The following is a 26,458-nucleotide window of genomic DNA, read 5'->3' as shown; positions in this document are numbered from 1 at the left end:
CTCTAGAGGGCATTCATCACCTGATGGCTGCCTAATTCAGGTTCTCTGACTCACCTTCCAGCCATGCCTCTCCCCTTTCACTGATAAAGAGAGGACTGTCATGTCTACAGGACTAGAGACATTAACACCTGACTGGTGTGCTCTAAGTCAGGTGGTGTCAATGCTTCTCTAATACAGTTAGTTAATTGAATAAGCTCCAGTTCTTTTGCCTTAATGCTTATTTATACAGCTTAAGAATATTTTAGTGTATTAAGTACCTTTCCGTATAATTTTATTTCCTTTTCACTTTCTCAGCTTTATTTATGACAGGTATCACTTCAGCCCTGTACTTGTGTCTATGTTTTAGCTTCGTTTGTATTCTTTATGAGTCTTATGTATCCTTCTGGTATCCTTTTCTTAGGTGGTTAATTCATATAGTAGGCTTGAGACTCTTAAATTAAAATCTTTTATCCCTTTCCTTGGGTTGTGTGTTCCAGTTAACTCTTTTGATTTACAGAGTATGCCAAGTTTTCTTTTTTCTGTATTCAAGTTCTTGAGCTATTCCAGTCCTAGTTTAGTTTACCAGCCCTCTCCTTTAATTAATCCTCTTTTGCAGTTGAAATCAAGAACCTTAGTTCTAGGCTGTCTTGTGTTTGTTCTTCAGTTGATTTGCAATGAAGGTTATTTACTTTCACCAACTTTTCTTCACTGCTTGCACAAACTAAAGCTCCAAAGAGAATAACAAATTTTTTGGTGTAGAAATCTTTAGGACTATCTGAATCTACAGAATTTTCCTCTTTCTGTATTCAAAGCCTGGGAAATTAGTCTTCTGAAATGAAGCCTATTGCTCTACTTGTAAGAAGAAACTCCTTCCTCATAAAGCATTAGATGATACATTTTGGAGTATGTTTATGATAACCTCCAAGTCATCTAATATAACAAGAGGAAGAGGCACTGTAATAACTTTATTAGCATATTTCCTGCTATACAGTCATGTTTGATAAAGTCATAAAACCTGCCTGCCATTCAGTTATCCATGCAAATATCTTATTCTTGTCTGCATTGCTCTTGGTGTGTTTCAGAACAGATGAGTTCATTCAAAAGACGATCCGTGAAACCTTTGCTCACTGCACAGTGCTGACCATTGCACACCGCTTGAACACCATTATTGACAGTGATAGGATTATGGTAAGACAGTTAACCGTTTAATTTTTTTTTTTCTTTCCTGAAGAAGAATAATGTTTTTGACTCTTTTCTTCTTAATTTTGATACAAAAGTAGGTAGGGGTTTAAGTCATCCTTTAGGCTTATCCTAGTTAACCTAGTTATCCTCGTTGCTGTGATTAGCAAGTCACAAAACTCTAGACATAATGACCTGAAAAGACTTCTTACATTCTCTGGCTTTCCAACCCACAAGACATGAACCCATTGCAGGTGAGGTGCAGCAGCAGACCAAATAAACTCTGCCTGTACTAGGAGCCTGTGAAGACACACCCAAGAGGTTCTGGACAGAGTCAGCTGGATTCGGCCAGGCTTATTAATTCAGTCTCGGTGGGCTGAGGATGGCAGTGACAATAGTTGCTGTGGGATGTGTGAGGAGGAAGTGGTGGAGGTTCTGGGGCAGGAGACATGGAGGTAAGGAGACAGCAGCTGCCCTGGGGCAAAGGTAGTGATGGGAGAAGTGGAACTAGACTGGTGAGGTAATGAACATGGCCAGCTTTCTAAAGCAAGGTTCAAACAGAAAAGGTGAAGCACTACCAATTCAGGAGCCTCTGCCATCTTTGTTCCAAACAGACCAGTGATATACTCATATTTGCCATCTTGTCTGCCCCACAGTGTGTTGCACACACATAGAAATTAGGAAATACTTGCTGATTATTTTCATAAAGGCAATGGTGTTTCCTAGGCTCTCAGGAAATCAGGCTGGTTTATGTCATTGAAATGATGTGCAGCCTGCAGTTTTACCATTTTCTGTATTAAGAACATGAGCCCTTTGCAAGTATTTTCTTCACAACTAGTCAGTGAAGTAACTGACATAGTGGGCAAACTGTGTTCGTAAGTGGAACTCTGATTTAGCTGGCCTTCAAGCAGAAATTACCTTTCACCTCCTGGTGGTAACCTTAAAAAAATACCCTCTTCAGCTTTTGTTTTATGAAAGTGAAGCATGTTAAATCTTTCCATGTTTTTTTTTTTTACTGGCTGCTCAAAAGATTTTAAAATCTTTGATAAGAGTTACAATGGTTGTCTGAAGTACACAAAATGAAACAATTGCATCTGCTGAGCTGAGTGGTATTCTGAGGAGCAGAATAGATTGTGAGCTGAGTGATTATAGTTTACTTACAAAGAGAGAAACCAGCAGAACTGCCATAAGTAATCATATAATTGCAAGCATTTAGCATATAATAAATAAATATTTTCTTCACTGGAGAATGCCTCCCTACAGGTTTAATGGATATGTTGGTGTTTTCTACAACTAACGTGAACAAAAGATTTGTGAGGAAACAACTGTGACCTAATTAATGGCTGTATGTGTTTGTTAGCTGTCCAAAGGGGTTTCTGTGGGTTTTGGTTCATTAGCCACCATTAACATGTTATACGCAGAATGCTTTTTCCATGAAGATATTTTCCTAGTTTTACCTTTATTATCATGAAGTTGCAATGAAAACTAGATGTTTTACTTACAATTTTTTGCCAAAAATCATTGGAGCAAAGCATAGAAATTTCCCTTTTCTCCAAACTTCTCAGGATAATTGCCAGCTACATAGCTACTCTACTGCATTTTTAGAGTCTGTACATTATTCTTACCCTTATGTTGTTTCAGTTTAGCCACTATTAAGATTTTTAGTTTCCTATTTGTCTAATAGTCTTTTTTTAATGCCTTTGGTCTCTTTAGAGTATTAAGAAACAGATTGGCAAGAAGATATGTTTTTGAGTCTGCAAACAGTAAACATTTTTCATCTCTTTACTTTGCTGCATATTGATCTTCTTACAGATTTCTGTAATTTCTTGAGAGAGGAGATTGAGAAGCACAGGATAGAAAAAAGGGGAAAACTGACGTGACTTCGTAACCAACCTGTTTTCTTGACATCCTTAGTTAGTGATTCTGTTTATGGACAAATCAGAAATATGATCACATATTTAGAATGATCAGAGTTATGGCAGGTGTGCTTTTGTTACACTTTAATTACTTGGTTTACTCAGGCATGTAACTTCTAATGAGGATATAGCAGAATTTTGGAAGAATAACATGTTAAAAATGCCAGGAAAAAGAATATTCCTCTAGAAGAGTAACTATTAATTAATGAGAGTTATTCACAATAAAAACAGCATTCATGGAAAATTAATCATTTACTTCAATATCACAAAAATCGAGAAGACTCAACTAAAGAAAGCTTTCAGTATGTTATATAATTTGGTTAGTCAATAATGTGTTTTAGTAATTCACAAATCTAACTTGATACGGATTCTTTTTTAAGAGTCAGAAATGCACAAACAAAGTGCACTGTTATTCCATTACCTGGTATTATTAAAAATCCTGGTTTTGTTTCTCCTTTAACTGAGACCTCTAGGTGCTATGATGCCTTCATTTATAAGGCATCCCAAATCTCTGTGATAAGTTTTAGAGAATGGAAGAGAAAGAACAAAGATAGACCCTAGCAGTCGGAATATTAACCACTGTCTTTTGACAAATAATGAGTAAAGTTATTTTGAAACAAATTTTGAGCAGACTTGTTCAACACTTAATTCGATCACAAAAGTCCCAGCCCATTCCTGAACAAGTATGCATAACCTAGGGCTTCGCTCCCTTCCCACTGAATCAGACTGAAAAGAACCTCCTGCTCAAAGCGGGGTCAGCACTATTTTCAGATCGGGTTGCTCAGGGCTTTTTCCATTTGGGTCTTGAAAACCTTGAAAAATGGAAATTCCCCAGTCTCTCTGAGCAACCTGCCCCATCTGCCATGAAATCTTTTTTTTCTTATATCCAGTGAAAGCTTCCCTTTCATTTATGGCAGTTGTTTCTTGTTTTCCCACTCATTAAAGACCCTGCTTCTGTCTTCTCAGTAACTTCTTTGTAGCAATGGGAAGGTTGCTGCTAAATCCCCCGAAACCATCAGTTCCCCAGGGTGAACATGCCCTGCTCCATCAGCTTCTCCTCACAGGTCAAGTGCTCCAGTACACTGGACACCCTGGTAACCCTATTTCAAACTTGCTTGAATTTGCCTTCCTCTTTCTTGTACTGAGGGTCACCATGTTCCAGATTTGTGCTGATGAGCACTGAATAAAGCAGTTCCCTTGGTCTGCTCTCTTGTTGACACCCATGGCACACTGCTTGACTCCTTTTCAGCTTACTGAACACCAGGACACCACCTCCTTTTCAGCACAGCTGATGCCCAGGGAGTTACTCGCCAGCTGGTACTGATGCAAGAAGTTGATCCATTCCAGATTCAGGACTTTACATTTGTCATTCTTGAGTGTCATGACGTTCATGCTCACTTATTCCTTTTGCCTGTCTAGACCTTAATAGCTCTGAATATCAGCCTTGTCTTGAGTGTGTTGACTGCAGTCTCCAGCCTGGTGTTGTCCACAAGGTTTTGATTTAATTCAGTTTAATTGCTGGTTAAAGTGGAACTTTCCAAAAAACCCTGTATTCCCTTAGGGTTAATCCAAACATTAAAAAAAAAATAAAATAAAAAAAATTGAGAACAGAAAATAATTTTGTGAAAGTCATGAGAAAATGTCAAGTTGGATGAGTATGGAAATAGGAACTGAACGTGAACTGTTGCATGTCTGCTCACACCCACCATAATAACCGGTTCTATTTTAGAAGAGAAGAAAAGCCTACTGGAAGAGGGTAAAAAGGAAGAACAGAATCTATTTTATACAACTGTAGACAAATCTGGCCTCAGGAGTTGTTTTAATTCTCGTTTGTTCCATTCCCAAAACCATACCTTAGCTTTCATAATCCAGGTCACGCCTTAAGAGTATTTCCATTATATCTGTCTTAGTGATAAACACATTTTATCAGAACTTCAAATGCTTAAAATCATTGAGGGAAGAGCTGTATTGTGTAATGTGATACTCTCTAACCCAATCACCTCGATGAGTAATACTACATTGCACTTGCAAAGGACCTTTCATCTGGAAATTGTAACACTCTTTATAAACATTAATTAATTAAACTTCAAACACCTGGGTGAGATAGGGAACTATCCATACAATCTTTGGAACCAAAGTTGGAAAGACTTGTTAAGTCAGACCATCAAATAATACTACCATAAAATTATAATCCAGTGGTTTTCAAGCTCCTTTTTTTTTTCCCTCTGTGCTGCTCCAGCATATAATAGGACACTTTCTCATTCCTTTTTCTTCATTACTTTGAGAAACCAAGTTGCAAATCCTTCCATCAGGTGCTAGCAGTACCTTTGGCACAGCAGGCACTCTGCTCCCTGGCAGAAGGGGAGGATAGGATAAATGCTGCAGCTACCTCTTCCATGATGGTAACTCCTGGCAGAAGCTCAGCTCAGGCTTGATTCATTGGCCCCTCACTCCAGGTAGCTTCCCCACCACCACAACAGCTGCTTGCCTGTCCTGTACTCACTCACCCTCTGTAGAGGGCAAGGACATTTTATGTAAATTGCATTTACACCCTGGGGCACCTAAGAGACACCACTCCCAGGAATTCCAGTGGGATCTCATAAAATCCCTGTCACCAGTTCCTCCCTCTCCTCTCTGCTTCCTTCTCCAGGTTGAGAAATACTTTTCAGAAACTGTTTTTACAGAGGAGAAAACAGAAGCATACGGAAAGTGAGTCTCACCCAGGGATGTAGTGGTTCAATAGCAAATACAGTATATGCATCTGCCAAGAACCTGATGCAGTTGTTTACTGTATATGCTATGCTGTGGCATCTCTAGAGGAAAGCCACAGAGTAGTCAAAACTTGTGCATTTTCCAATGACAAATATATTTCTCCATAGAGAGTTTTCATATCAGTGCAATACTTCTTTGAAATGGAAACTCTATGTGCAAGCGGAACTTGATCTAGTAATTAAAAACTGTCATTCAAATAGGAAGTTTCTGATGAGAGAATCATGGGAAGAGATTTGATTTATTTATGGGAAAACCTGTTGTGGTTACATCCTGAAATGACTAATATTCAGGCCAACAATACTGTGTACTTCACTGCCAGACCTGAGTTGGTTTTTTGGTCAATAGGAAATGACTTCCCACATCTTTATGGTAAACCTCCCTTGTTCAGTTATTCTCATTTTTCTGATGTTGCGTTTACCGTGGTGGAACATCTGGGTCTCATAAATCAGGCACCGCGTTTCGTGCGTCTGTCCTGCTGATACCTTCATGTGAGCTTTCGCTGCAGTGGGCCAACTTCAGATGGAGATGTGGAGAATGTAGGAAGGTGGTGGTACATTTAAATTAATAATACTGAGTTAAAGTCACAAATGCTGTGGTCTATTGACTCTTCCTTTGGTGTGATTTTTTTCCCACTTATTTAAATATCACTGTGGGATAATGAATCTGTTTTACAGTAAATCTTGATATTCAGTTTAGGGGGGATTACAAAAGTCACAGGATACAGAAACATACAATCCTAGTTGTAGAACAGTTCTTTGTGAAAACCGCGTGTGCTGCCATTAGTGTTGACTCTCTCATTTTAAGTATGTACGTATGGGACTGCTTCATTGGTGGAGAGCTACCCACCGTCAGATAGAGGCCCTCAAGTGCTCAAGATGTCTAAGAGAGTTGAATTGGTGAGACTGTAAATATTCTTGGAGCCTGGGACCATAGAACATGAAACTTTATGAAAACAAGAAATAATTAGGACTACATTTAGAACTTCTCTTCAGTCCTTCAAAATTCTAAAGCAGGACAACTGCAAGGGTATAAAATGGGTTTGGTTTGTTTGTTTTTTTTTTGTTCTGTAACACAAAGCCAAGAGGGGTTTTGACCTTTTATTAGCCCAGTATCTGGAGTGGTGAAATATTATTGGATATTATACTTGTGCTGTTGAAGTCTGTTCTGTTAAAAGAATTTAAAGGGAGCTTAATGCATTATAGTAGCTAGAATGAATGCCAAATTTTTGCAACTAGGCATCTGATTTTTCATAAAAACCTTAAAGTACCTTGTGGATCTGAATCCAGTAATTCACAGTAAAATTTCTACATTCATATTAGTGTACCTTCTGTTACTAAGGAACAAACACTAATAAAACTCCTTTTCTGACTTAGCCTCTGTCTTGAAAATATGGACTAGGGAATATTGGAACTAAATTTACTATTTTTTAATTCAGCCTAAGAAAAATCCCAGTTGTCTTGTGGGACCAAAGGGGGTAAAGAAATGTGAAGATAAGAATATGAAGGGTACTCATAGAAGGGGACCTGCATGGAGAGCAGAGGGCCTGGGAACCATTAGGTTTCTCCTATCTTTTGTTAAGTCAAGTCTTGCAGAGTTTCTGGAAGAGCTGAGCATTTAACAAATGATTTTTCAGAAATGGTCAGTTTTGTTTTGATTCTGAACAAAGGCAATTTTCACTGTTGCCAGATCTTTTGAAACTAGGTTGATATTTACCAAACCACAAAGGAAAACTAGATCCTTCCATGTTCTTTCTTGGAATTTAATGGTTTAGTTCCTCAAATATCAACAGTGAAAATATCTCTTTCAAAGCTGAGTAATATATGCATCTTTACCATTAAGAAAAGATATGGTAATGATGTATAGGCCGTGTTTTGCATAAAATACTAAGCTCTGCCATGGTTGTGTATCAGAGCAAGTCTTGTCAGCTGAAAAGTGTCCATGACAGTAGTAAATATCACACCTGGCCCAGCTGTTTCTAAAATGAGTAAAAATCCCAATGAGCTCGAAAATATACTAAAATTGTTGATTCTCTTTGCAAGTTTTAAGCCACACCTCTCCAAAACCTTGGCATCTTTTGACTTCTTAAAAACTGTTCCATTTCAAGAGGGCTGCCCAACAAGGTTCTTCTTTTGCCTAAATAAAACAACTATTTACTGAGGCAGTACTTCAGCTGGGAGCATTCAAACGAAGAGCTGGATTTGAATTCTGCAGGAAGTAAAGCCAGTGTTTGATGAACCTTAATTTCTCATTCTGTCAGGCATTTGTGTGTGAAGGTGTTACCATCAGTATAAGAAGAGGAGGGTTGGATGATGTTTCTTTGAAGACAATGATATGGAATCTAGACCATAGTAGAAATACTAACACATCTTTAGAGAATTATTTTTGCTCTCTCAGAAATAGTGTATTACTGTTTAAAAGCAAATTAGTACAGGTCATGCTGGTGGCTGATGCTCTGAGCAGAGTTTCTGATAAGGTGAAACTGTGTGCATGGCAGCTGACCCACAAGTTCATTGTCATCAGAAACTGTTAAAACTAGGAGACATGCTCAGTCATCTGCAACAATATTCCTTAACCTCTTGAAAAGTATAATATCCGTGTAGCTTATCTAACTTTCTAAGGCCCTCAAAAGCCTTATTAAAGAGTGGGATTTCTTAAACTGAAGTATATCTTCTATCACTTCAGGGACACATTTGAGCCATTTTTCAATCTCAGTTGGCTTTACAGTGATGGAAACAGTCATCACTGATTGACCAAGGGAGAGTTTTGTCAGAGCATGTACAGCTGTTGGTAAGCACTGGCATGAGATCCCTTCATAATCTCTGAGGCAAGAGTTGAACTTACACTGATGTAGATGTTTTGAGGTGGGGAAACTGTACAATACAAGAGACGTTTGCAGTGCATGGTTTTTACAGGCTGCTTTTCTCCAACAAGATACAGAAGGAGTTAATATCAAATGATTAGCAGTAGAATAAGTCTCATTACTACACACATAATTGATATTTTTCCCCACAATGTTCCAACCAGCTTACAGTGGTGGGCCATCCATTGGAGAGAAAGATAAATTTTTTAAATCTCTGCAAGAAACTTAAAGAAAACTTAGGCACAACAATTTTCCAGGCAGTGCTGCATGCTCAGTTTCCCCTAAGTTATAGCCCAAGAGTAGTTTCAGTTTAAAGAAATCCACTGTTTGTGATTACAGAACAAAACGTCTGAAGTTGCCTTGTGGGTAGGGGGTACATGTTGAGTCCCAGTGGCAGATTTGGCATTGTTACAGCATAGTTAAGCTCTGCTGAGGTGAAATATTTTGCAAGTTTGAAAATAATAATATTTCAGATTATAAGAAGGTAAATGCCCAAGTGTGCTCTGCTTTGTTTGTACGCATGATACATGAAATATATGTTATTTGACACCAAATTTGTCTTCAGTTACTGGTAGAGTAATTTGTATAGGAACCCTGAAGTAGCCTGGGGACTACTTTGATTAAACCTGAAGACTTAAAAAAATTTAAGAACAAAAAAACCAAAAGAGAGCCAAAAAAACCTCCACCACCAAAAATAAATTAAAAAAAGAGGGGGACACTTTAAAAAGAATAGAAAAAAAGAAGCTCTAAATGGCTCTGAGTTATATCTGCGGCCTTCTCAATGTTCTTCGATGTTTGCAGCATGTTTAGATAGGTTGATGTTTATAAATGATTCTTCAGAGAAGTATGTGCTTGTTTCTGGTCTGTTTTGACAAACCATGATGAGACAGAAGAGACAGAACATGCTTGCATCTGAACTTAATGCCAACTGGAGCACAGGCTGTTGACTCTTTCCCACAAAGTTATGTATTGTCTTGGGTAAATATATTTCTTATAATATGATGTAACCAGAAGCATCTCCTGAATATTCTCCTCTTCCCAGGACTTTATTGAAGATCATCTTGATGTATGCTCTCTGAGGAAAACATTGTTCAAAGTTGTACTCCTAGCAGAGTTTTGAACTTTAATAATAATTTTGTTGTTTGGTGATGTCTTCTCCAAGTCTAAATTAAATCAGATGTATTCCCAAGGAGATAATTTGCTTGAATTATTTTCCTTTTGAATAGGAAATAAAAACATTTATGATCAACTCTTAAATGTCCCATTTCCCCTCTGGCTTTATGGTGAATATGAACGTGAATAAGAATACTAACCATTCCTCAGTAATAATTGAAATAAATTCCCATGCCCCCCTCCTCTGTTGCTGAACACTTCCAACCTTGCGCTGTTTTTTTCTCAGAATGTTTTATAACTATTGTTCTCTTGGTTTGTCTGCTTTTGTTGCTGAAAGTTAGAAAACGCAGGATTTAGAACTTTCTTTTTTGTGTCTATGGGTAGCTGCAAGTACATGGTGTTTGTTACAGCATTTGGAAAGGGTCTTTTTCTTTCTCTTTCTGTGGATAATGACACTTCTTTTACATATATTAATCCACAAAGAAAATTTTAAAATTCACTTACAAAATGAGTGCTTGCTTTACCAAAATCTTGTGCAACAGAACAATATAGGTTAGTTGTAGGAATCATGAGGGAGAAGAGTGTTCTCCTGGCTCTGCTCGAAACTGGACTATCTTGACGTAATATCCTCATCATTCATTGCTTTATTTCTCTCTTTGCTTTGTGAAATGGATCTCTGATTTCTTTTTCACCATTTTATGTTTTCCTTTTTGTCTTCCTTCCCCTGCTTTTTTGTTTTGGTTAGTACATTAAACCATGGGGCTATGGAATGGAAATACTGCAAAGTTTGGGGATTTGGGGAGGGACCTAGGCAAGATGGGGGGAGATACCCTTTTAGGTTACAGCTGAGGCAAAATGTAGTTGTCAAACCTTACCCAAATTTAGTTCAGCAACATTTTTGTGGCATAGGCAAATACTGCTTCTGTGCTAACTAGAGTTAACATAAACAACACATTTAAATGGCTAATACTCTTTTCATGTTTGCCATTTCAGGTCAGTCAAGATCAAATACTTATTGTTTGTTTCTCTGTCCTTCCCTGCCATATTTTTTATCTCACTCTTTCTGTGTTACTCTGTGCCTCAAGTATCAAACAAATTGCTGTACAAAACTATTGTTTTCTACCCATCATGTTGCTTATCCTTCTGAAAAGATCACAGCTGGGATGAGAAGTCACTGCCCCAGATTATTCACCAAGAATGAAACATTAGATGGAGTAGAATTAGGTGGCATGGGAGGATTTTACTCAAGAAAAATATATCATTTGAGCTCTCTTTGAACTTAAGATGTCTCTATATAATGCTGCTTGAGTAAGGCTAATTTGAATAGCTATAGGTAATGAGTGGTTTCACCTTACTCAGGGAGGTGAGCAAATTCCATTGAATAAAAATTTTCCTGTGTGCTTTCTTTTGCGTGATCGCCAGCAGCCAATTTGGTAAATTTTGTACTCTTGGAATTACTCTTTCACCAAAGAAAATCCTGTTGAAGTCATAAAGGTGGTACTTCAAAGGCAAGAACAGTGCAGGCAAGTTAAAAAAAGCTGCCAGTCCAAGAGGCTGGATAATCTGGCCCTGGTTTATGTGACCACTTTGGGTTTATATAGCTTTTTTGTGTTTGTTTTTATTTTACTACGGGCTGTCTAAATATTTCAGAGGCAGTTAGCTCCCACAGAATGATTATGAGTCTTTATTTGGTGTATTTTATAAAGAGTCAGACCAAGGAGCTGAAAACTTGAATGTTTTGTGCAAAATCCCTCTGTCTGAATATCTGCGTTAAAGTCTATGATGAAATCCCAGCCTGATTCATAGTCAAGCGCTCCTGTGTGTGTCCTCTCTAATCTCCCTGCTGATCTGATTTCGCCAGCTACAAGCTTCTCTGGCTTTTCTGTATCAAGTTCCACTGGTACAACTGCCTTGGAACACATCTGGGTTCGATTCTGTTGGATTGTGCAGTGATAAGCGTTGCAAGTTGATCAGAAAATATGTGGCTGGTAAACACCAGATTCCACCTTTCCTGAATGATTAGTTGGCTTTTTGAAGTTCTAATGATTTTAATTTGGCTTGGAGTCAGTGAGTAAGAGTATGCAAAGCCTTAGCCAAAGTACCTATTTATTTATTTAAATTTTATCAGCGCATATTTCTTCAAAGAAGAGTACCTATCTCTTTGTCTAAGCGCTTTTTAATAAATGTATAAGTATATAAATGTATCCAAGTAAATCAGCTTAAATTTTCTCCATTGTCTCTTAGATGACAGCAGTTAGTAGAAAGTGGTTTTTCTTGGTAAACAGCGTTTATAGAGTGTTCCTGACTTGTAGGAATGATATTGTCTGTTCAGTTTCATTCTTTATTTTTCTTTATTTTTCATTTCAGATTTTTTTAAAAAGTAGCACAGCTTGTTTTCTTATAGTTGTTCTGTCTATTTTCATAACATAAGATTGTTTTTATTCCCCAAGAAAGGCTATGAATAGGTTAATGATTTGTTTAAAATGTGAATGGGATTTTTCTAGATAGAAATTGCTTGTTCTATCCATTCTTCTTCTGGACTTGGCTGTTTAAAACTTTTCAAGGAAGAATAACTTCTTCCTTTTTCCCAGGTTCTCTGGAGGGGAGAGATGGTGTTTGTGGTTGTTTCAGATATTTGCAAAATGAATTTTAAAGTTCCAATACTGCAAATATAATTTTTTTTAAACCCTCTACTTTTCTGTTGCAGTTCTTTACTTGTAAGAGACATGTTTAATGAAGGTGCTTTTTGTTTCCTGTCTTAAGGAATGATTGTATAATGTAGTGCTATGCTGAAAAAATCTTTACTTGTTGAAGGCACCAGAGATGTTCTATGCTGTGGCATAGATTTAAATGTTGAATTGTATATGATAATTTATTGCATTTTTAAGGAAGCTGTCCCTATCTGTGACATACTGTGGTATAGAAAAGATTGTGATTAAAATTATGTTTGTAATTAATCATTAAATATTCAGATTAAATGGGATAGGACTAATTACACTGAAAAATAAACATCTGTGCAAGTATACCTTTGCAGGTGAAATATTGCAGCTATTGTATATTAAATGACTATATATTGTGCTGTGCAATATTACTAATATTTCAACATTTTTCCACGAGCACTTTCTTCAGCTATAATAGCAAACAGTACTGGAAACACTTGCAAAGAAAAATCATAGTATAGGCTGGATGCTCTAAGTTATGAGCTTTTGAAAATAGCAAATATCTTCTTGTAGGTTTCTGCGCATACAATTTATAAAATTAGATGTGATTATGCTGCTGTTGTTGGCTGAGTTATTTTCCATTCAAATGCCATGTACTTAACTGAACCGGAAGGGAAGGGGTGGGTGCCTCTCCCCAGGTGTTGGGTCCCTGGTGTCAAACAAGTCAACAGTGATCTCTGCAGCACCTTATTTTCACTGTGGTGCAGACAAAGGGATCAGCTCAGCTGTGCCCCTTCACTGTGGGTTTTGTTATTAACTAGGGTCTAGGCCACTTGGAGATCTGCTGTGCCCTTGGCCATCAAGGTGCTTTGTTTCAAGGAGCCACACAGGCAAAGGGCATGTTGGAAAGTTTCCTCACAGGATGTAGGATTTACCACCAAACTTATTAGAGATTCTTCTTTCAAACAGAAGTTTACAAACTATTTTTGTTATTTTGGAAGTTGTCCTCATAATACCTTTTATTAATTTCTTTCATGAAATGAACAGCTCCGTTTTTTTAATTACATTTTTTTTTCCTCACAAATATGTACACCACAATTATGGCTTGAGTTATGAGTCCTTGAAGTTCTTTTTTGGGGCAGTATCTTTGTCAGTAGCATGCCATGTGTATTCAGTTTTTTATTTATATAAGAATAAAAATATTTTCTGAATTACTTTGTTTTCTCACATAAATTCTTTTTCGTTTTTTTTTTTAAACTTCATTACTCCTACTCATGGCCTAAAGTACTGAACTTGTAGACTAATACTCAAATCTCTTTCTTGAGTCAATACCATTAATTTATAAGCCAGTTAGGTATTTGAGTGCATTGCATTTGTCAATATTGACATTTCTCTGCTATTGTGTTTCTCATTCTTTTAGGTTAGTTAGGTGTATCTGAATATGTGGCCTAGACTTACCTGCACATTTTTGTGTCATTCGCAGGTTTGTCACTTCTCTGATACCTCCTTTTCTGATCACTTAACACAATCATAGCTACCATATATGCCAGAATCATGTGGTTCCTACCTGTTCAGCTTTCTACAAAGAAAAATGTACTGTGTATTTCTAATCTCAGTTTCTGTCCACGTTCTTGAAAACATTTTCCCCTTGTAGCACAGCTGTTTAGTTATACCAGATATCTTTTGGAAATCCATATAAACCATATCTCCTTTAGTTTTCTTACGGTGCATTAAGAATTGTATCAGATTTGTGATAGCTAATGCTGTAGAGAACAAATTCTACCTGTGATCTGTGTGTCTTTTTCTGACTGTTTTAATGACTGTCTTAACTAAATTGCTGTCCTATCTCAAAATATATATGCTAGTCTAAAAGTTCCCTGAATTAATCCCATAAGGCTTTTCAAAATGTAAGCACAATATTTGCTATCGTACAGTCTTAAATTGAGTCACTAGTGTGAGAATATTTTCTTAGAGGTTCAATCAGATTATTCCTGGGTTTTTTTCTGATATTTTTGACTGTGTATATTCTCTGTAGCTTGCTGACTTAATGCCTTTTTAATTTCTCTGTTGTTTTCTTCTTTCTCCCTTCCCCTCTTTGTGGGTACCTGCGCCTGTGGTGGTGGCATCTCATCTTTTTTTATGTAGAAAGAATAGGTTCATGGTTAAGTATCTTTCTAACACGTAGTTGGCAAAACTGATGCAAGAAATTGTTTATCTTTTCAGCAACACCCTCATTTTCTTTAATTACATCTTCACCTCCTCTAATTCAAAAGACCTACTTATTCTCCCTTAACCGTCTTGGTGGTTATTGCGTGGTTTTTACCCACAGCTGTTTACTTCAGAGCCCATTTTGGACCTCTTTGTTTCCTTCTTACACAATGAATCTTATAAGCTGTTTTGTTGGCTGCACCAACATTGTATTTCCATATTCTGCATAACTTTACATTGGATTCCTATAGGTGGAATGGCTGTAGGGCACTCTAAAATTGTACAACAGGTCTGTAAACTGAGAAAGTGCTATACTAGTTTGAAGAGGACGTACTTCATTTTCAGGATACAAAATTCATTTTAGTACTCAATTGCATGCATTTCCCCCTTGCTTGTAGTCGCCTACATTTGGTTTTTAGTCTCTAACGTGTAGTTTTTAATTTTCTTATGTTAATACATTGGTTTCTGCTGATTTAACAGGTTTTAGATGCAGGAAGACTGAAAGAATATGGTGAACCTTACATTTTGCTTCAAGAACAAGACAGCTTGTTTTATAAAATGGTGCAACAAGTGGGCAAGACTGAAGCAGCTTCTCTGTTTGAAACAGCAAAACGGGTAATTTTAGAAGAAGAAATAATTAAGTTTGTCTGTGTAGTTTGTTTATCTCAAGTTAGTATATACAGTGTTATAGCAAGCCTTCCACTAAAGGATATGTCAATTTTGCAAGGCAAAGCCATCATTTTCAGTGGGATATACACAGACTTGCAAATTGGAAGTGTATTTATATACCCCGAGTCGAAAGATAGTCTGGATTTCTTGCCTCCTTTAGTATGTACACAAAACAGTAAGTGTAAATAATATATGACATACCTGTGCTGGGCATTGATCCTAACAGAACTTCCTGTAAAAACACACGTTAGGGCTTTTTTTAAGGACCCATTGTATTATAGTTGGGTTTCAGTACCTGTGCATTATATTATGGTCTCTGGGGGTGTAATCACATTTTTACTGTTGTGTATTCTCTTACTTTCTTCTTGTACTCTTGCTCTGTTCTGCACATAGGATGAGCAGGGCTCAATTAACAAACAGCTGTTGAATGTTTTGTTGCCTCCTTGTTCCCTACAAGGCTCTGTGCCTGATTTACTGCTTACTATTCCAATCCTACTCTGAGTACAGAATTATTAATGTAATTGTGAGCATTCCTCTGGCAATCAAAGTGTTTAAGAGACATCAATGGATTAATTTTCATAATATGCCTCTGAGGTGAGGCTATACCATCTCTACTTTTCAGATGGAAAGCTGAAGCAGAGATAAGAAGATTAAAGAAATGACCTGTAATTGAAGAGCTCTTTGACTAGCATTGGCTTGCTTTCTTTTTTCTTGATAATTTACCACACAGGATGTCCAGAGCAAGATTTTAATTCAGTGCCAATGAAGTTTCAGCATTGCTTCAGTTGAGACTGGCAGTGCTCAGTTTGGCAGCAGCTTGCTTCATGCTCATGCAGATGTACTTTCAGCATTCAAGTAAGGCACTGATATTAAGCATGTAGAGACTTAAGAAAGCCTTTTAGAGACAAGAGTCTCTAGATTTTTAGGTTTTATGCTTTCCTTTCCTCAAGACACTGGATGTGTGGAGCAGAGCCAGGGGATCACAAAGTCCAGACTCTTACCTGAGGAAACAAAACACCAGTAGACAGGGAACAACACATAAAGACAGGAAACAAAATGGCAGGTACCTGACTGTTTTCCAGCAAGTTGTAAAAAAATGGAAGACTGTGCTGTCATGGAGGCTTCGTGCTCATGTCTGGATGCTATTTTACAGGACCTTTTGAAGATTATAGAAGAGATTTTTGTGTCTGTTCATACTCAGAATTTTTTTTAAGGAGTTTTTCAAGTGAAGCATTGTAGCTAAGAGCATACACTATAAATTCTTGTGTGGCACAAATTGCAGAACTGAGGAAACAGCTTTGTCCTGAACAAAGCTATGTTATGAGTCCTGCTGTCCCTCTCCGTTGCCGCAGTTTAGCTTCATATATTTTATTATTAGAAAGGAATGGGTTAGCTGTGTTTTTTGTGGTATGTGTATGACAATCTGGAGGTTATATAAGTGATGTTTAAAAGGATAGCTTCAAATTCATGTGACCATTGTTTGTCTGTAAAATGAAGGCCAGCTTCCTAAGGCTTGATCCTTGGAAAGGCAAGAGGTAAGGCTGTCCAGCTGTCATCTGTAGAAATTTAGCCATGTCATGCTGTCTTGTTCCTTCCCTGCAGCCCTCCCCAGTTGCACAATTGCATTCAAAGATAATTCAAAATGTATAAAAGTAATTGCCTGATGTTACTTGCCCATACAGTCATCTGCAGTTACCACATCAATGTTATGTGATTTTGTACAGGAAGGGAAGAGATCCAGGAACCAGTCTCTGCTGAAATGTGGTTTGATGAAAAAGTTTGCTAACTCCCAGGCTAGAAGGCAGATACAAGCTTTAGCATCTGCCAAGAATGCAAAGCATGGTGCTTATCCGCACTCGGCCCAAAAATATGGGAAACGAGAGACTGTATCTCCAGTCAGCAGCTACCCAGAAGCAGAGTTACAGTTCTTTCTGTTTGAAGGACTTGGATAATTCAGGGTTTTTGTTATTGCTGTCCCTTGTGCTTCGTGCATACTTTCAGAGAAATTGCTTAGTCAGAAGAGCTGATTCCAATGGCTTTTCTTTTTAAACTAGTAAGTCTGTTGCATGCATTGCTGTTGGTCTCCTACATTCCTACTGTGGTTACTGAGAACTGTTTCTACGAAAAGCTTTTTTTCTGATTTTGGAAAACAGTATGCTGCACATAAAAAGAAATGGTAATATGACATATATACATACTTTTCAAAAGTAGTTACAGTGGGTTGCTAAGTAAAATGGTTTGGAATGTGGCTGTGCTTTGGCAATGATTATTTGATTTATTGCAATTTGGACCTGTACAAAACAAACTTGTACCAAGAACTTTCATTAAGGTGAGACTTTCAGTGCATTTTCTGGAACAATATGGATTCTGCATATATCCTTCAAATGCAAATAAAGAGAGACCACATCTGAACTTGGAAGACTAACTTGGACATATTTGAAGAAACATAATTTAAACGAAACGTCTTATGGGCATCTTAGCTAAGCATTGCAAGATTGAACTGTTGCTGCAGCCTGAGGCTTCTGAATTGATCCAACATCACTGTACGTTGCTATTTGTGCATCTCTCTTGGTCACTCAATATCCCCATTTTTTGTGCAAATGTCAAAGAAAACAACACAGGCACAGCTCAAATTGGAGACCAGTGAGTATATATTAACTAGCCTGTAAGCCTGATAGCAGTTGGGTTATGCTTGACACCGTGAGACTGTGTTTTTTATCTTTGCTGAGTTTGCAAAGCTACTAGGAGAAAGTCCTATAGGAGAGTGAGAAATAGTCTTCAAGCAGTTAAAAGAGAAAAAAAGTAAAAGTGCTCAATTATTCAGATAAACAGAAGTTGTTGTGTTCTCTGCACTCTAGGCAGCATTGCAAGAGGCTTTTCTGCAGGCTTTAGTGGCATCAGGATAGGGCTGGGTTTCTGTCAGTCGTGTTTTGAGCACTTTGAGGGAAAAATAAGGGTTGTTTTATTTTATTTTAAAGCTGTGACAGATGTGTAAATATTAAAATACTAGGTGTTATCTCACCTCAGTGATTACTTTTAAAAAGGTTGCAGCTCTGTTGGCAGTGGAAGAAACTTGTATAAAGACTTGGGCATTTAATATCTTGAGGAATTGGGCTCAGGGGAAGAATTGCAATGAGACAGTTGAAAAGCAGCTGCCATTTCATTACATCTCTAGTAATGTGCCAAGGTTTTCTATTAGCTTTCCATTAAAAAAAAAATCACATTCAAAAGCTGCACTCAAAGTATGCCAAAGTTTTATGTTTTAAACCAGGAACGGGATGGGAATCCACAACTGGGGCTGCCGTCTGCAGCGTGTGTGCAGGCAGCAGCCTCATTAACTTTCCTCTGTTGCATCCGATTGTGACTGGTTACTGAGGAATGCCTCTTAACAGGACTTCCAATTCTTCTGTTGATTCAAATCAGACTTTAATATTCTTTGAAACTTGTAAAGATGCATATATCCTGTGTTAGCATGTGTGCACAAAAGATGACAGTGGTACTTACCGGAATGATTTTATAGAATGACTATTTCTTTTTTATCCTGGGTGTCTTATACTTGTGTTCATGTATATGAAAAGGATATTATTATCAAACAAACTCAACTTTGTTGACAACACTCTCAAATATAAATTGCAGAAATGTTTCATAAGCTGTAGTCAAAGCAGTCTGACTATGAAACCTAACTCATGACACGTGTCAGCTTCGGAAAGATAGTGTATTTTCTGTTTTTAAAGACTCGAACGAAACTTTTCACATTCTTTTTGGAAGAAAAAATTGCATTTGAAGTCCTTTTTCACCCAAACACATTTTTAGATAAGAGCACACAAGTCTTGACATTATTTCATTTTGTTATGCGCATCTGTCAAGGAACAGAGATATGATACAGCTGCTAAAAACAGATGATTGTGGAACAGTGAAACTTGACAGCATTTCATTTCCTTTATGTTCTGATTATACATTTATCAGGAAACCTGTATCTCTTCTAGTTGAGCTAGAAATTGGTAGAATTCAGGAACTCAAAGGCTTGGCAAAGAACTGTCCTATTATTTGGTATCATCTTACGTTTTAGAGAAGTTGCTTGGTTGAGTCATTGTTAAAGCTTTTGCTTCTTCTTTCATTATTGTGGTTCGCTATCCAGAGATCACATTTCTATAGGCCCTATAACTGCTCTGCAGCACAAATTAAACGCTGGGGTATTTCATACATATACTTCAAAATTTCAATGGTTGTCAATCATAGTTTGTAAAATATAGGGATTACAACCTGATTTTAACATCCAAATCCATTGTGCTCATTTTATGTGTGAAAATGAGAAACCCTTGTGCAGACGCAAGATTTCACAGCTTCTTTGTCGCCCTGTTTTTAATTTATCTCATGTTTTGAGCTAGTAAAATGATTTTACTTATCAGTTTAATGTAAAGCAATAAAACATATCTATTTATCTGAATTAACAAAATTTGCGGGGATCTACAGGTTGGGTGGGATTTTCCTCATGTTTTGTTGTAATGGAAGATCATATAGTAATTTTACTACTTTTTCAGTGACATACAGTTACTGAAAGCCACTAACCTCTGAAGTTCCTTTGGGATTCCTTAAGGATATGTATTTATCTCTACTCTGTTTATCTTCCCAAGTTTTGTTTGAAGCTGTAAGGTGTTTGAGGCATAATTGCTCACGGAATCTAATATTTTTTCTAGGTATACTTCAGTAAGAATTACCCAGAAGTTGTTCAGAATGGTCAGCTTGCCACAGACTCGTCCTTGGATCCTTCCTCAGGATTTTGTGTAACCGAAACTGCACTGTGATTCCTAATAGCCTTAACTGTTTTCTATAGAATGTAAACCTGAGATCATCTAAACTCAGTGGCAATGTTTGCAAGTGTCAACAGGAGAGGAAAGGGAGTGGGTGATTCTTTGCACTGGACATCCTTCTTATTTAATACTGAGAAGAAAATTTTTACTGTCCGTTTCTTTAATTTCAGTGCAATATGTTTTCCTTTCCAGCTAATAATGTTTGTATTGCTAAAGAAATTAGGCAGATTCAGTTTTTATTTGAAAGCTGTGTGGTAGAGATCTCTTTTATTTAAACAGGTGCAGGACACCTAAGTCTAGAGTGCATATTTGGAGCCTATTAAAATAATTGGAATGTGTCCTTTTTTTCTTTTGGAGATATTTTGAGAGCAAGCAAAACCAAAATTTTTTCAGTGTCACTTTTGTCATGACATCTGTGTCTAAACAGCAGATTTGGTAGTGTGCGACTTAGTTATCCAGAGCAACTGTTTTTCTCCCTGCTATAAGTAGCTATGCAGGTTGATAGAAAAAAGACTTGAAGAAGCCAAAAATACTTTTTGTTTTTGATAGCAAAAAAAGTACTCTATACTTATTTTTTGATAAATAGTTCAAATAATGCTGTTCAAGATGAGTGTAAATACTAGTTTTATTTTGCTAAAATCCAAATACTGAAAAATCAATCTCAGTCTTCTGTACTATAGAAGAAAATTACCACATTTGCACTGAAGAAATATTTAAATAATTTAACATACTTTCCTCTTTTTATCCAGGTTATCAGAGAAAAAAAGGTATTAAAATAACTTGAGGAAATGTTTGAATGACATGTCATTATACCTAAATACCATGTAGTACAAAGTTATCTTCAACACAACACATTGAAATGTATACATTATTTGCATTTATTGTGCCTTAATATTTGTGCCTTCAAGCCAAAGCTGTAACTGCAGGGTACACAACAAATTCATTAAACATATGTTAAAAATATGTAACCTTAGTATGTTTAAAGTTTTGCATTAGGGGTTCTGTTGAACTTAAGCTGTTTGAAGTTACCATCCTGCCAGAATAGGTAGGAAAGTATAACCTGTAGTTTTGAATGGCTGTTGCTGATGGTGAGAGGAATGCAGTGAGAGAGAGGGGTTCAATATTCATAAGTTATGTCCTGATTCAGCAGAGCACTTTAACACAAAGGCACTTTTCCCATGTTTGAAATATAAATCAAGCAAGTGCTGTGCTGCTTCAGATTTTTTCAAGTTTAGTGAGCTACTCTTTGAGGTCCAGTAGAAAATGCATCTATTCATCTTGCTGTTTAAAGGGCACAGGAGAGACTAAAAGGCAAGAGATCTCTTCAGGACATGGTAAATACTGTGCTTTTTAAAAAATACTGAAGATGCTTGCTATTACCTTTGTAATGCCAAACAATTGTTATTTACCCAGTGTTTGCCCAGTGGTCTATAAGTAAGGCAAGCACAAATGTTTCTCATTTCAAGCAGTTCTACCAGAAAGTAATTGAATCAAATACAAAGTTACCCTCTCAAGTAAATTGAGGCCAAAGCCTGTGCCTGAGCACAATCTCTCATCTACAAGGACTTTTTCCTGCTCAGGAACCAGTCCGCGTGGTGAGAGGCAGAATCCTCGTTCCCCTGTTGCAGCATCTTCCCTGCACTGTGGTTTGCTGTCCTACTCTGAGATCCCAGGAGAGAGGGGATCCTACCTGCAGTGCCACCAGCCTGGTAGAAGGGGGACAGGGGTGCTTTGGGGGTGGTGGAACAAACATCAGATATCTAATTTTGCTGGTAACATCCTCTCACATCATTAGACATTGTTAAGAGGAAGTTACAAAATGAGATGCTCTTGTCCCTAGCCTTTTTTTGTCAAGTCCTAACGCTTCTTTTGTTGTGTGTAGCAGCTTACACTGTAACAAATTCCACCAAGATCAGTGGAACTGAACTTAACACAGCGATGTGCAGCACGAGGCTTGTGCTACATCTGGTGATAAATATCAGACAGTCAAGGGCAGCTACCAATCCCCAAAGCCATATGACACAGATGGGCTCATGTAAGGAGTGCTTATGGCTAATCCTTCTTAGAACACACCAGCCACGTCCACTCTTCTGTACTGCTGGTCCTTGGTCTTCTCTGGGCTCATGCAGTCCACTTATGATCCTAACACACAATTATCTCATGTGTTTCGTTGTGATTTTCTTTTCAGTTAAAGTTGTCTGAATTAAAGATAGGACTGTTCTGCAGCTCAGCAGAGTGGTGTTTGCATTGCACAGGTATGTGAAGATGTAAAGTGCCTCAGTATGTGAAATCACGTGGGATAATGCTGGGGGACTGTGTAGCATGAAGAAAGTTCAACCTCATATGGTCTTGTCTGTAATTGCCTTTTTGGCAAGGATCCATGGATCCATGTCCAGACTCTTCTCAAGCTTTGTCTTGGAGAGACCTGGTTGGAGTGGTGTGAAACAGAGCTAGGGTGAACTGACTGGTAAGGCAGTGCATGGAGTTGGGAGCTCGACCTCATTTGTTTATCTTCTTCCTTTGAGTAGTGTGGGTATATTCAGAGTCTTAACTGTGTTTTACTGTTTTACAAAAGTGTATTCTTTTTATTTCTAAGTAGTTAGTTCTTACAAGAGAGTAAGTATGATGGATAATATAGAGACTTTTAAATAAGAGAACAGTACATTCTCCTGGCCATACGTACCTGGAGTTTATATTTTTTTATCAGAACCGAGGAGATATGCATGTGTAAACCAAGGGTATAATTACAGTTTTAGTTCATTTCAGCTCTGAAATGAATCTATGGTAAGTTGTATTTCAGAGCAGAGCTCCAAAACGCTGGCTGCTGCAGACTCACTGGTATGAGACCCTGACAGATCTAGCTATCAGTCTATAAGCTAGAATTACTTTGATACCGTTGCTTTTTGAATGCGCACAAAAATGTTAGGTATCTCTGAAAATGCTGATTCTGCTTCTTCACATGTTTTGGCAGGGCACTACTAGCTGAAGGTATCAAATATCAATACGACATGAAACAAACTTTTTACAAAATCACACTCAAAACCCATAAATTGCTGAGTAGAACAACTGATAGTCATTCATGTCTGTCACTGGCATTATATAATTTTTCTGGTTTAAAATAACAAAACTGTTTTACTCAGGAAATTGTTGTTTAATTTCTTTTGTTGGTATTGTTGTTGATACAACTATCAACAGATGTTTTGTTCAGATGTTGATTAAGATTGACTGACCCATTTAATTTAATTTGAGTAAAAAGGTGCAATGTACCTGAATGGCAAAACTCAGATCAGGGATGAAAAAGGCCTTCCTGTAGTGAAAGTCTTGGTCTGTTAAATGAATAAATTACCTTTCCGGCAACGTGTTTTATGTTTCTTTATATAGAAAAATCTAAATAGTTCTAAACTGCCACTTTGAAAAATATTGTGCTTTATTTGGAAATAGCAAAGCAGGTTACTGTAAGTCACATTTCTTCCTGGGGATCTCAGAAAAAGAACTGAGTCTTAAGAGTTATTCAAGCCTTTAAAATGTTTTTTCGCCATGAGGTGCCTTACACTATTCCAGAGTCTTGTTTCTAATAAATATAATTTTATACAGTGACACTGAAAATCATCAGTTACAGAACTGTCGTTTCTTTGGTGTAAAAGTCTAGGAACAACCTCTACTTCTGTCTCAAGAATTGGTTTTTTGGCTTTTGTTTTGGTATCTCTTTGCTTCACCCTTCTCAAAGGACCACTGGGAGCCAGCAAAACATGGTGGCATTTTCAAAGCCAACACAGTTAGCTGGGATAGGTTATTTCATGTTTTGCTTATTTTAAGGACAAAATTCTCTTTGGAGAACCGAACCATTTGCCAGATGGGCATAATCTTCTGTGATACCATTCATACTGCCCTTTGGAAGAGAGAGGACCTTCTGATCAACCTCAGTAATGCTGGTTGCAGGCTCTTAGCCTTGCCAAAACGTTTGAAGTAACATTGCAAAAAGAGTCAGAAGAGAACAAAAGCAACTATCTTCGAAATATCTCAGTTTAAAGTTTGGAGGGGGAAAGAAAGAGTTGAAATCACTTCTTTCCTGTGATAGTGATGAGCATCTGACCCTTCAGCGGAAGAATATGGCTTTCTGTGTATGTTTTATATTCTGTAACAGTGCACTGCATTTTCCTCATTTTAACTCTGGTTGTGGTTTGATTTGGTTCAATTCTTGCATTTGTGTAATAATTTGATTTTGTTATTGCTGTGGAATGATTTATTTTGTGGACATTCACATGACAACTGCTGTCATACAATAAAAGGCATTTCTCAGAAGTGCGCAGAAGTCTGTTGTCATTGCAAATGTGTGCTTGAAGGCAGAAATGCTGGGCAGAACTAAGTTGGGTCATGTCTGAAATCTCCAAACACCTCTCAGTGGCATCACTAACCTAAAGAGCTAAAAATCCTCCTCTTGGAGGTATAACACAGAATAATAGATCCAGCTTGGTTTTACCTGTCATCTCCAGTGTGAAATCTCTCAGATCACATTATCAAGCTTTTTGCTTCAATTGCTAAAAAGTATCACAAATAGTTTTTCAAAAATTATGATGGAAGAACCACTGCAAACACTGTGGTCTCTGCCTCAAGCAAGCTTAATACACTGGGCAGGTGGAAGGTTAAAGGACACAAAAGTGAGGTGGATTAGCAGCACAACTCCAAAATCTGATGTCATCTCTCAATCCTGTATTTCTGTCTGATGAGTTTGTTGCTTAATTCATCAAGACAGTCTAAAACTGTCTGTTTCTGAAGATGCTGCAGAATTTCTCCCTGAGTCTACCAACTGTCTCAAGTACTTCAGTCTGCTGTTTTGGTGCAGGTTTTTGGTGTGGGATGGATGAGTTGTGCTTTTGTCAATAATCCTCCCGTGCAGCAAGTTGCACAACTTGGTGCAATATGAGTTGTTATCTGTCCTTTTATAACAGGGAATATGTGTTAAGATTTCTCAGGTTTCTACCAGAAGCCTACCTCACAACCACCATGCAGCTATCTTAGTTACCTCTAAGTGGATTTGGCTTAGGTTGTCACAGCACAAGTCACTTGTGATATGTACAGTATCCTCCCAGAGCAAGCACTTGCCAAATTCACATGGTCCCATTTAATAGAGCAAATCTCTCTTAAAAGTGGATGAGGAAAATTTGGTTTTCTTGCCTGAAAGAGAGCTGCTGATAATAAGCAAAACAAAATATGTGTTTTAGGCACTTGCCCACAAAACTAACATGAATTTCATAATCTTGGCATTCAGAGCTGGTTCATGGATTTGGAGCAATATTAATGTACACAAAATCAGGACCATACTCTGATGTATGAAATCACGTTTCCACTGCCTGCACCTTGGCACCACTTAATTCCCAAATTTACCTGAAATCAATAGCCTCAACTGTTTTGAGATACAAAATGCCTTATGGATCTTAGCCACAGATCCAGCACGTGCTGAAATAATCTTGAGAAGAAACTGGAGGTAGTCCCACTGCCATTCAGGAGCCAGAGCTTACTTTTAGGTTGCTGGAGGGGCTCAAGGCAAGGTACTGGGATCATACCTATTTTCTTCAAACACATCTGAGTTAAAAGCTGCACCATAACTCTTCTCTCTCGTGCATGGGATACACTGGTTTTTTAGAGCATGCTTTTGAGAAGTTGGAGATGGGTGTTGTAGGCTTTCCTTAGCCTGAGACACTTGGGTCTTTCCATCTACTGCATCACTGAAACATAATATTGAAAATCTTTTTGATGGGAATATTTACCATGAGTGAATGATGTGGGGGGTTGTCTGCACTGGGACAAAGGAAAATCCCAGATTTGAGTCCCAGTTCCAAGGAGTATTTATGCATTTTATTCAACAATTGTCAGTAGAAATACCAGGAGGAGCTGGGTCTTCTCCTCCAGGGTTCTTGCATCAGCATAGCTGGGGTCTCCTTGGGCAGCAGGATCCATGTGCTTGTAATTGCTCCTGCTCTCTTGCCCCAGTGGGGTGGTGGTGGCCTAGGCTGCAGTTCCCATGACATCGGTCTGCTGTTTGCAGCCAGTGCTTTAGATGTTGGGCAGCTCCACTGAAGCAAACCCACTTCTCCTGCCTCCCCAAGGATGTTGTTGCCCTGAGCACCATCACTACCATGTGGACCTCTGCTCTGGACAGGATTCTCTCTGTGCCCAGCTGTTCCTACTGCAGTTGCTCCTAACACAAGGGCTCTGAAATACTAGCTGAAGTTTCTATATTCACTATACCCAGAGAATAACGCTGAATTTGATACCTGAAGTATGGCTGGT

At 37.8% G+C, this 26,458-nt stretch overlaps 1 protein-coding gene across 6 annotated transcripts in view; it reads left to right on the top strand.

Moving 5' to 3' along the window:
* The window catches only part of ABCC4 (ATP binding cassette subfamily C member 4), a 148,191-nt gene extending 123,721 nt beyond the window's left edge, over positions 1-24,470 (top strand). For all 6 annotated transcript variants that reach the window (XM_017821090.1, XM_017821091.1, XM_017821094.1 and 3 more), the window contains 3 exons: positions 1,062-1,167; positions 15,168-15,302; positions 20,054-24,470. In XM_017821090.1, the coding sequence (XP_017676579.1) occupies positions 1,062-1,167; positions 15,168-15,302; positions 20,054-20,161 (349 nt within the window). In that variant the 3' untranslated portion in view covers positions 20,162-24,470. The remainder of the gene's footprint in view (positions 1-1,061; positions 1,168-15,167; positions 15,303-20,053) is intronic.
* Positions 24,471-26,458: the final 1,988 nt, after the last annotated feature.

The sequence above is a fragment of the Lepidothrix coronata genome, unplaced genomic scaffold, assembly GCF_001604755.1.
Source record: "Lepidothrix coronata isolate B3197 unplaced genomic scaffold, Lepidothrix_coronata-1.0 Scaffold88, whole genome shotgun sequence".
Lineage (NCBI taxonomy): Eukaryota > Metazoa > Chordata > Aves > Passeriformes > Pipridae > Lepidothrix > Lepidothrix coronata.
The sequence above is the reverse complement of the archived record's forward strand: the minus strand, read 5'-3'. Positions and strand labels throughout refer to the sequence as shown.